This window comes from Bison bison, unplaced genomic scaffold, assembly GCF_000754665.1.
Source record: "Bison bison bison isolate TAMUID 2011002044 unplaced genomic scaffold, Bison_UMD1.0 scf7180017864068, whole genome shotgun sequence".
NCBI classification, from domain to species: Eukaryota; Metazoa; Chordata; class Mammalia; order Artiodactyla; family Bovidae; genus Bison; species Bison bison.
Window position 1 is genome coordinate 3457163 of NW_011494640.1, and position 9534 is coordinate 3466696.

Here is a 9534-nt window from a genome sequence, read left to right on the forward strand (position 1 = left end):
CGGGGTTCGGGCTCCGCGGACTGCCCGGCGCGACGCGGGAGGCTGCGCACCAAGGGCTCGGGAGGCTGCGCACCAAGGGCTCGGGGCGCACCGGACCAGCTCGCTCTGCGCCGGGGATGAAACTTCGTCCAAGTTTGGGTTCCGGGGAGAACCTGTTGAAGCCGGGAGGGGCCGGGGGGCGAGGACGCGGGACGGAACCGGTTCCGGGTCCTTCAGGGCCGTCGGGGCTTTCTCCCTGATCCAGGGCGGGCCGGCGCGCCGGCGCGGGGGCTTGGCAAAGGGACTGGTGAGGGTTCTGGCCATTGAATAGAGAGGACAGGGCCGGGGATGGCTCTGCGGACATCTGCGAGGACAAAGTTTGGTTCTCAAGGCGCCTTCTTGAGCGTCTGGTTCCAGTGCGGAAAGCTGAAGTCGGCTTCAGGGCCCGCATAGACGCCGCACTGACCACACCTCCTTTTCCCGGCCTCCGCTTCCCCCCTCCCCCCATCTGGCCTTGGCTGTAGCAGGTCGGGGGCAAGCAATGAAGAGAAGAGAAACAGCCTTTCATTGACGGCCTACTATGTGCCAAGCCCGGTGCCCGGCGCTTTATTACAGGGGTCTTCCCCAGCCTGCGGCGGGCACGTGTGTGCAGGGACAGGGGACGGTAATGGACGCACGGTGCCTACAGTGGTTGGTGGCGGCTCGGAGCCTTCTCCCTCCCTCCAACCCCGAGTGGCCCAGGGAGGCCAGGCCCCAGACCCACTCGCTGTTGGGGACTCTGGGTGGCCTCCAGCCTTTGGACCTAGGCCTGTGCCCTTCCCCTGGTGTTTGTGAGCCCCTCCCAACCCCAGTACCTCTCTGAGCTTGCTGCTTGGGGGAAGTTTGCTCTACACAATTTGAGGTATTCTCAATAACAGCAAGAAACTCTCCTGTTTAGAAAGACATTCAAAAACTAAGCTATCCCAACATGAAGACAGACACAGAGAGTTCTTTCCCAGTGATGTTTAAAGTGATGTGCTGTTCCACTAGTATTTTTGATATTTTCCTAAGCAATGATGAATATTTGGAAGGCTCTTTTAAAGTTTCTTACATAATAGCATAAGACAAAAAGCACCTAACACCAGGCAAACATTTATTCTTTCTGCTGCAGTAAAAATGGCAGAAACAGTGAACAGAAAATGGTCTTTGGAAAAACCAGAAGGCGTTTCTTCATCAATGATTACTGTTGGAAGATGTAGAAAAAACAGTGCTGTAGATTGAAAAAAAAAAAGTGTCACAGCAAATTACCCAGTGTGGGAGGAATAGTTGGCTGAAAGCACAGATGTTTCTACACATCTCAGCTTAAGGTATTTGCTGGATTCTGTTCCAATAATGAAATACGCAGACCAGATTTTTCTTTTCCTTTTTTCTGTGAGTGAGCCACTAGAGGTAAGATATAGCAGGGAATATATGTTTTCAACAGTTCATGGTTTGTTTAACAAAAACAGTGTCATTTGGGGAGAACTCTGTAAGTGCGCCCACTGATGGAATGGCTACTCCACAGGCTGTGATGTTAAAGGATTCTGGATGATAAAAAGCTTCAGAGACAGCAGAACCTGCACAGCTCACTCATTGGTCCATCCAAAGCCAACCGTTGCAGGGAAGATCCAGAAACCTTGAGAGCACATAAAATGCTGTAAGAGCCATCAGTGGTGAAAGTGAAAGTTGCTCAGTCATGTCCGATTCTTTGTGGCCCCATATGGGCTATACAATCCATGGAATTCTCCAGGCCAGAATACTGGAGTGCGTAGCCTTTCCCTTCTTCAAGTGAGCTTCCCAACCCAGGGATCGAACCCACGTCTGCTGCATCACAGGCAGATTCTTTACCAGCTGAGCTACCAGGGAAGCCCAAGAATACTGGAGTGGGTAGTGTATTCCTGCTTTAGTGGATCTTCCTGACCCAGGAATGGAACCAAGGTCTCCTGCATTGCAGGCGTATTCTTTACCAACTGAGCTATGAGGGAAGCAATTGGTGGTGTTACCTTTCTAAAACCAAAATTGTCTGAGTCAAGGAGAAGCTTTATGATAGATACTTGGTAATGATATTGGGGGTGACCATGAGAATGTTCCAGATCAGCCCCACATTATGAGCCATGTTATTGGCAAGGTACTGAAGGGGGCTGGCATGAGTCCTCCTGCCCTCTTTCTTCCTGACTCCCTTTCTTAAAGACCCATGTGCTGAGAGTTCTTGAGGTGACAAGCACTGTCCATCTTGAGCACCCAATAAAATTTGGAAAAGCATACTTCCCCTGCATCTGCCTCGTCAAGGTCAAGACTTTTAACAAACTGATGCTTGAGAACGTGTCCATGATCTTGTGGTCAACAAGATCCCTCAATAAAATCCATCATGCCTACGTATTTAGAAAAAACTTGGAAACGAAACTTTTTAACATTTAGGTATAATTTATATACCACAAAATTCACCCTTTTCAAGTGTACAGTTCAGTGGTTGTTGGGATATTCAAAGCTGTGCAGAGATCACCATGAATTCCAGAATAATTTGCTTTTAAAACCTGTGGCTTGAAAATGCAGAGTTCCCTTGGGTTTTGAACACATTCATGAAACATAAATGTTTCATAACTTCCCTGGTGGCTCAGAGGTTAAAGCGTCTGTCTGCAACGTGGGAGACCTGGGTTCGATTCCTGGGTTGGGAAGATCCCCTGGAGAAGGAAATGGCAACCCACTCCAGTATTCTTGCCTGGAGAATCCCATGGACGGAGGAACCTGGTAGGCTACAGTCCATGGGGCCACAAAGAGTCAGACATGACTGAGTGACTAAACAACAACCCAGAGTTTCAGTAAATAGCCCTGAGAGCCTGGCCTTCAAATCGATGTTTTACACTGCTAAATCAAAAGTTTAGTAAATAAGGAAGCATACTCAGTTATATTAACATTTCTAGTGAAGGCAAAGGGCTTTCTTGCAACTTTGGAAATGTACAAAAAGAAATTTGTAAAATTTCTGTGTAGAATTTATTGGAAAATATGGCTGTTTTCATCCTTTTAAATTCTTTGAAATACTTAGGATAAGTTACATACGCAATCAGTGTAGTTTTTTTGGAGTGGTTGCTCTGGAATGTTTTTAGAGCTCAGAAATATTAGGGACTTCCCTTGTGGTTCAGTGGCTAAGGATCCGACTGCCAATGCAGGGGACAGGGATTGAATCTATGGTCTGGGAAGATCCCACATGCTGTGGAACAACTGAGCCCACAAACTGCAGTTACTGAAGCCCACACACCATAGAGCCTGTGCTCTGCAACAAGAGAAGCCACCACGACAAGCCCTCACACCTCAGCTAGACAGTAGCCCCCACTCACCACTAGAGAGAGGCCACTAGCAGCAAAGACCCAACACAGCCAGAAGAAAGGAAGAAATGTGAAACTTTCACTTTCACTTGTACTTCCTCTCTGGTTCCCCAGCTCCCACCTCTGCCCCATGCCCACCCCATCCATCAGCTTTCAAACAAAAACACAGCTTCCCTGTCCTTCACTACCTCCCCAAGCTTGCTTAGACTAATGTCCAGTGACTTGATGATTCCATCCAACCATCTCATCCTCTGTCACTCCCTTCTCAGTAGCCAGCATGATATTTTCTAGAATCTTCCAGTCCTGTTATGTCCATGTTATGTTCACAGCCTTCCATTCCTCTCCCACATTCTGGATGAAGTTTCTGCTCCTCCCCCATCCTCCCATTCCCTCAGCTTTGACCTTCTTTACCTGCTCTGCTCCTCCCAACTGGTCCCCATGCTGGCCCCCTTGGGGCCCCTGCACCGCTGTCCTGCATTGCTCCCACCCTCACCGCCTTTGGTCTTTGCTCAGTGTCAGCCTCTCATCAGCCCCTCGCTGACTTCCTGATGTGAATCACCACGCCCCTCACACAGACACACACTCTGTGCCCCACCTGCTAAGGGCTTTTCTTCCCACAAGTATCACTGCTGCATCACACTTGGAACAGTTTATTTGAGGGCTGCTTCCTCCCTCCCAGGAGGGCGGGGCCTCTGTCCCCACCCCCAGCTCTCCCGCTGCTCCTGGGATCTCCCAGGGGCACCGGGGCCACCCTCACAGCGGCTGAGACCTGGGACAAGTCTCCTCTCCTCTGTGTCGCTGTCTCTCTGTAAAGATACCGCTGGGTTCCTAGAAGGGGCTGCTGAAGACTGTGTTGAGGGCCGCCTGGCACTCCTGGCCCCAGATGTCTCTTTGGCCAGCGAGGTGCCCACAGAGTGGGTTCCAGGAGGACGGAAGCCACAACTCCGCGGAAGCCACGCCTCCTGGAAGTCAGGCAATCAGAAGACACGCCTCCCGGAAGCCCCCAGTGGGGGTCTCGTAGACTCTGGTCCGCTGTGGGGAACTGGTCCGCTGTGGGGAACACCTCTGGTGCCAGCCTGGTCCTCAGGCAGGGCTATTGGGTGGGGAGAAGAGACTGGGTGGTCTGAGGCCCTGCCTGGAATATCCTCGAATATGGGGCAGCTCCTCAAAATAGCTGAGGCCACTGAGGTCTGGGGCACTGAGGACTGTGGCTCTCACAGGAAAGTCAGGACCTCAACCTCCAGGGTGTTTTGGGTCCATCAAGGTTGGGGGCGGGGAGGAGGCCCGGGTGGGTGGGCCTCAGTGCAGAGTGGGCACCAGCAGCAGCAGCAGGGCCCCGGCCAGCAGTGCCAGTGAGGATGGGCAGACAGCCTGGTGGGCGGTGTCCGAGGGACCACTATGGGGGTGAGGGTGGCAGTCGGTGGTGTAGGGCTCCACGCAGGCAGCAAAGGCCATGACATGCGCCACGAAGGTCTGCTCCTGCACGCCGTGCACCAGGTGTGCCCACGGGCCTCGTGCAAACACTGCCACGTCCTCACCCGCGTGGGTCTCGCTGTCTAGGGGCACTGCAGCTTGCTGCTGGTACTCGGGGTCCGCTGAGAGGAGAGAGGTGGTTCAGGGAAGGAAGGGAGGCGACCTCCACTTCCCAGAAGTTCCGGAGTAGGGTCTTCCCCTCCTCCCATCCCCCCGTCTTGCTCCCCAGGGCCCACCCACTGCACTCACTGCTCTCCTTTTCATTCACATCAGGTCGTGGGCCCACGTCCAACCGGTACCCCGGACCATTGCCATATAGGAGGGAGGTGTAGGACTTGCCATCTTTGGCCTTGCCATCGGCCAGCCCTGCAAGGGAGAGGGGACCCTGTTATCACACTGACCCCAGCTTTTGGGGCGCCTCCTGTGTGCCGAGGCACCTCTTGTGTGTTCACTGGTTTAATCCTTACCAGAGTGAAGTGGGGCAGTTACTATTATTACTCCAATTGGCAGAACTGGTTCAGAACACTTTGTGCCAGGTAACTTAAGAGCAAGGACCTGCCACTCTCTGTGGGATTACCGAAAATGGAGGTCCCACGAAGTGGGTAGCCACCGAAAGTGAAGACATGAGAGTGGTCGGCGGTGACAAGGGTCAGTGTGTCTGCTTCACTGGTGAGCTGGCTAGCCTTGGCGATGGCATTGTCGAACATGATTGTCTCATTCAGCGCCCAATAAGCTGTGTTTGCATGATGTCCATGGTCAATGCGGCCTCCTGCAAGAAAGTCATGTGGAAGGTGAGTGATGCCACACCCACCCTGAGTGCAGCCCTTCCCGCTCTGATCCACAAGGAGCTGCCACTCACCCTCCACGAAGAGGAAGAAGCCCCGAGGGTTTCTGCTCAACACTCTCAGGGCCGCCTCCGTCATCTCCTCCAGGGATGGGTCTGTGGTGTGGTCTCTGAAGATTTCATAGGCCATTTCTCCTGGCTGAAAGAGGCCTATTGGAAATGGGACCAATGGTGACCCTCAAGCTGGGGATGGGGGGCCCATGGCACCCATCCTGGGCAGGTGTGGGTGGGGTGGGGTCGTTACCCATGAGGTGTGTTACACTGGAGTCATCGGCCGCCTTAAGGAGCTCCGTGCGGTTCCACACATAGTGGGCTCCCTGGGAGGGCAGAACCAGGCCTCAGTCCATAGCCCGACACCCCAGGCCCAGCCCCGCTGTACCCCCGCATCCATGAGCCCCCATCACCTGGTGCTTGGCCTGCCACTCCTGCACCAGGTTCCGCTTGTCCTTCCGGACTCCATTGTCATCTGGATATTCAGGGTCTGGGGTCCCCGCAGGAAACATGTACTTTCGGCCTCCACCCAGGATCACCTGGGACCAGAGATTAGGGCAGATGGGTTCAGGGCCTGGCTGGCCCTTTACTCACCCCCCCTCACACAGTCCCTGCCTCCCCAATCAGGTCTGTGGGATGGTTTGTCCCCACCAGTTAACTTCTACAGGGTGACCCCCACCCCCACCAACAGAGACCCTGCGAGACCCCAGGACTGTGGGTTGCCTGGAACTGTATTGAGAGTGTATCCCACCCCCTCTGCCCAGCCTCGCCCTGTGCCCATCATGTCGCACATCAATGTCCATGTTGTAGACGAGCTGAGTGGCGATGTCCAGGCAGCCATACGTCTGTGCATCGGGAGGCAGGTCAGCGTCAGAGAACCAGTCTCGATTCACCGTGTGCGCGTAGGCCCCGGCTGGGGATGCATCCTGCACCCTGGTGGTGGTCACCACTCCCACTGACTTCCCTGAGGGTGGCAGAGGTCACGGTGGGCCACCAAGGTCTCTGAGCCTGTCCCTGCCCAAGAAACTGACGCCCAAGCCCACCTGCTTTCTTGGCCCGGTTTATCACAGACGTGACCTCATTCCCACGTGTCGTGTTGCACTGGTCGAAGCGGGCAGCTGCACTTACACCAATGGTCCTCATGTTGGTTTTGACCCCACACAGGTAGGCGGTGGTCGTGCCTGCACTGTCGGGCACATCTCTGTCCACGTTGTATGTCTGGGGGCAGAGACGCCTTTAGCTCTGCTGGGGTAGACACCCAGCTCCTGAGCCAGGCCCTGGGCCCATCCTTACAGCCCCCAGCCCCTATCTCAGCCCCCAGCCCTCCTGGGGCTTTCCCTCCTACCCTGCTCCCTAGGCCCACACCCACCCCTCTGGTGTAGACCACCCTGAGGCCACTTGGCCCTTACTTTGGACAGAGCCAGGTATGGGAACTGGTCCATGGCCAGGGGTGTCTCAGGTCCCGGCTTGCCAGCCATCTGCCCCTTTAGGATCCGAGCAGCTGTCACCGTGGAAACCCCCATCCCTGAAGGTACACTGTGTCAGGTCTGAGTCCCTGGGGCCAGCCTGGGTCAGCCGGCAGCCCAGGATTCCAGGGTTGTGGGGAGACAGGGTGTGGACCGACCTAGCGCACTCACCATCGCCCAAGAAGAGGATGACATTCTTGGCGGCTGTCTGGATGGGCTGCAGCTTCTTAGCCACATCAAGAGCCTGGGCTGCCTGGCGGTTCCAGAAGGCGGGGTCTTCTTCCTCAACTGCTCAAGGGGAGAGTGGAGGTCAGGTCAGCCTGGAGCCACCCACTCTGAGTAGGGCGCCAGGAGTCACCTGATTACCTGGGACAAGGCCGAGGGAGAGCTGTAGCTGCAGGCCCAGCAGCAGCAGCACGCAGGCCCCCTGCATGGCTGTGTGATGGCGGAGGGTCAGGATGGGACCTGGGGAGGCCGGGTCTCAGGCAAGGCTGGGACACCAGGTTACAAGCTGCAGCGCTGGCTGCCTGGGCTTAAATCCCTGCTATAAAAGTCTCCGTGTACCTCCCAGTGCCCCAGGTAACCACACCCTGTCCCTTACCTGCCATATGACTTTGAGACCTGTTGCCAGAGGGACGTGGTGGGTGTGGCTGAGCCAGCAGGAGTCCTGAGGATTCCTCATAGGATGGTCCCCAGCTGTCTCTTCAAGATGGGGTGGGGATTAGGGTGCAGATGACTTAGGCCTGAGGAACACTTTCAAGGTCTTGACTGAGGCTCCTCCCGTCCCTCTGCTCACCAAGTCCTGTGGGAGAACCATCTCTCCTTCCTTCTCATGTATATTTTCTGAGCCTCAGCATTGGTTCTGGGTGCTGAGGGAGGTGTACTTGGAAGCACAGAGCCTGGGCTTGGGGCCCTAGGTTTGGTTTCCTGAGGCGGAGAGACACTCTACTTCTCAGCAGGCTTGATCTGGACCGGTGGGGTGGGCACTGGGCTAGATGGGCCATGGAGAAGGATGGGGCTAGAGGTGACAGCAGAGCGGGGGCCTTGTCTTTGTCTTAATTACTGAAGGCCAGACCGGGTGAGCACTGATGTTTGTGTGTAGTCAGTCAGTTCAGTTGCTCAGTCGTGTCCGACTCTTTGCCACCCCATGGACTGCAGCATGCTGGCCATCACTGACTCCCTGAGTTTGCCCAAACTCATGTCCATCAAGTCAGCGATGCCATCCAACCATCTCGTCCTCTGTCATCCCCTTCTCCTGCCTTCAATCTTTCCCAGCATCAGGGTCTTTTTCAATGAGTCAGTTCTTCACATCAGGTGGCAAAGTACTGGAGTTTTGGCTTCAGCATCAGTCCTTCCAATGAATATACAGGACTGATTTCCTTTAGGATTGACTGGTTTGATCTTGCAGTCCAAGGGACTCTCAAGAGTCTTCTCCAATACCAAAGCTCAAAAGGATCATTTCTTCGGTACTCAGCTTTCTTTATGGTCCAACTCTCACATCCATACATGACTACTGGAAAACCATAGCTTTGACTGGACAGACCTTTGTCAGTAAAGTAATACCTCTGCCTTTAATATGCTGTCTAGGTTAGTCATAGCTTTTCTTCCAAGGAGCAAGCGTCTTTTAATTTCATGACTGCAGTCACCATCTGAAGTTATCTTGGAGCCCAAGAAAATAAAGTCTGTCACTATTTCCATTGTTTCCCCATCTATTTGCCTTGAAGTAATGGGACCAGAAGGAAATGGCAACCCACTCCTATATTCTTGCCTGGAAAATCCCATGAATGGAGGAGCCTGGCAGGCTACAGTCCATGGGGTCACAAAGAGTCAGACACAACTGAGCAACTTTACTTCACAATGGGCCCAGATGCCATGATCTTCGTTTTTTGAATGTTGAGTTTTAAGCCAGCTTTTTCACTCTCCTCTTTCACTTTCATCAAGAGGCTCTTTAGTTCCTCTTTGCTTTCTGCCTTAAGGGTGGTATAATCTGCATATCTGAGGTTGCTGATATTTCTCCCTGTTAGTGTGTTCAGATCAGATCAGATTAGATCAGTCGCTCAGTCGTGTCAGACTCTTTGCAACCCCATGAATCGCAGCACGCCAGGCCTCCCTATCCATCACCAACTCCCGGAGTTCACTCAGATTCATGTCCATCGAGTCAGTGATGCCATCCAGCCATCTTATCCTCTGTCGTCCCCTTCTCTTCTTGCCCCAAATCCCTCCCAGCATCAGAGTCCTTGCCAATGAGTCAACTCTTCACATGAGGTGGCCAAAGTACTGGAGTTTCAGCTTTAGCATCATTCCTTCCAAAGAAATCCCAGGGCTGATCTCCTTCAGAATGGACTGGTTGGATCTCCTTGCAGTCCAAGGGACTCTCAAGAGTCTTCTCCAACACCACAGTTCAAAAGCATCAATTCTTCGGCACTCAGCCTTCTTTATA

General features: G+C 53.7%; 1 protein-coding gene across 1 annotated transcript; it reads right to left on the bottom strand.

Moving 5' to 3' along the window:
* Window positions 1-4619: 4619 nt before the first annotated feature.
* Window positions 4620-7527, bottom strand: LOC104986407 (intestinal-type alkaline phosphatase-like). Its single transcript, XM_010836956.1, has 11 exons — window positions 7461-7527; window positions 7266-7382; window positions 7038-7153; window positions 6672-6846; window positions 6420-6592; window positions 6042-6167; window positions 5882-5954; window positions 5653-5787; window positions 5371-5562; window positions 5043-5159; window positions 4620-4915 (listed from the first exon to the last, which is right to left on the bottom strand). The coding sequence occupies exons 1-11, from the start codon at window positions 7525-7527 to the stop codon at window positions 4620-4622; spliced, it is 1587 nt and encodes a 528-aa protein (XP_010835258.1).
* Between the last annotated feature and the right edge of the window lie 2007 nt (window positions 7528-9534).

Excerpts from the sequence above, each read along its gene's own strand:
- LOC104986407 (XM_010836956.1), bottom strand. The coding sequence starts at position 7,527 with ATGCAGGGGGCCTGCGTGCTGCTGCTGCTGGGCCTGCAGCTACAGCTC. Across the intron at positions 5,955-6,041 it reads AGTGGCAGGCCAAGCACCAG|GGAGCCCACTATGTGTGGAA; the intron begins GTGATGGGGGCT and ends CTGCCCTCCCAG. Across the intron at positions 5,160-5,370 it reads TCGTGGGACCTCCATTTTCG|GGCTGGCCGATGGCAAGGCC; the intron begins GTAATCCCACAG and ends TCTCCCTTGCAG.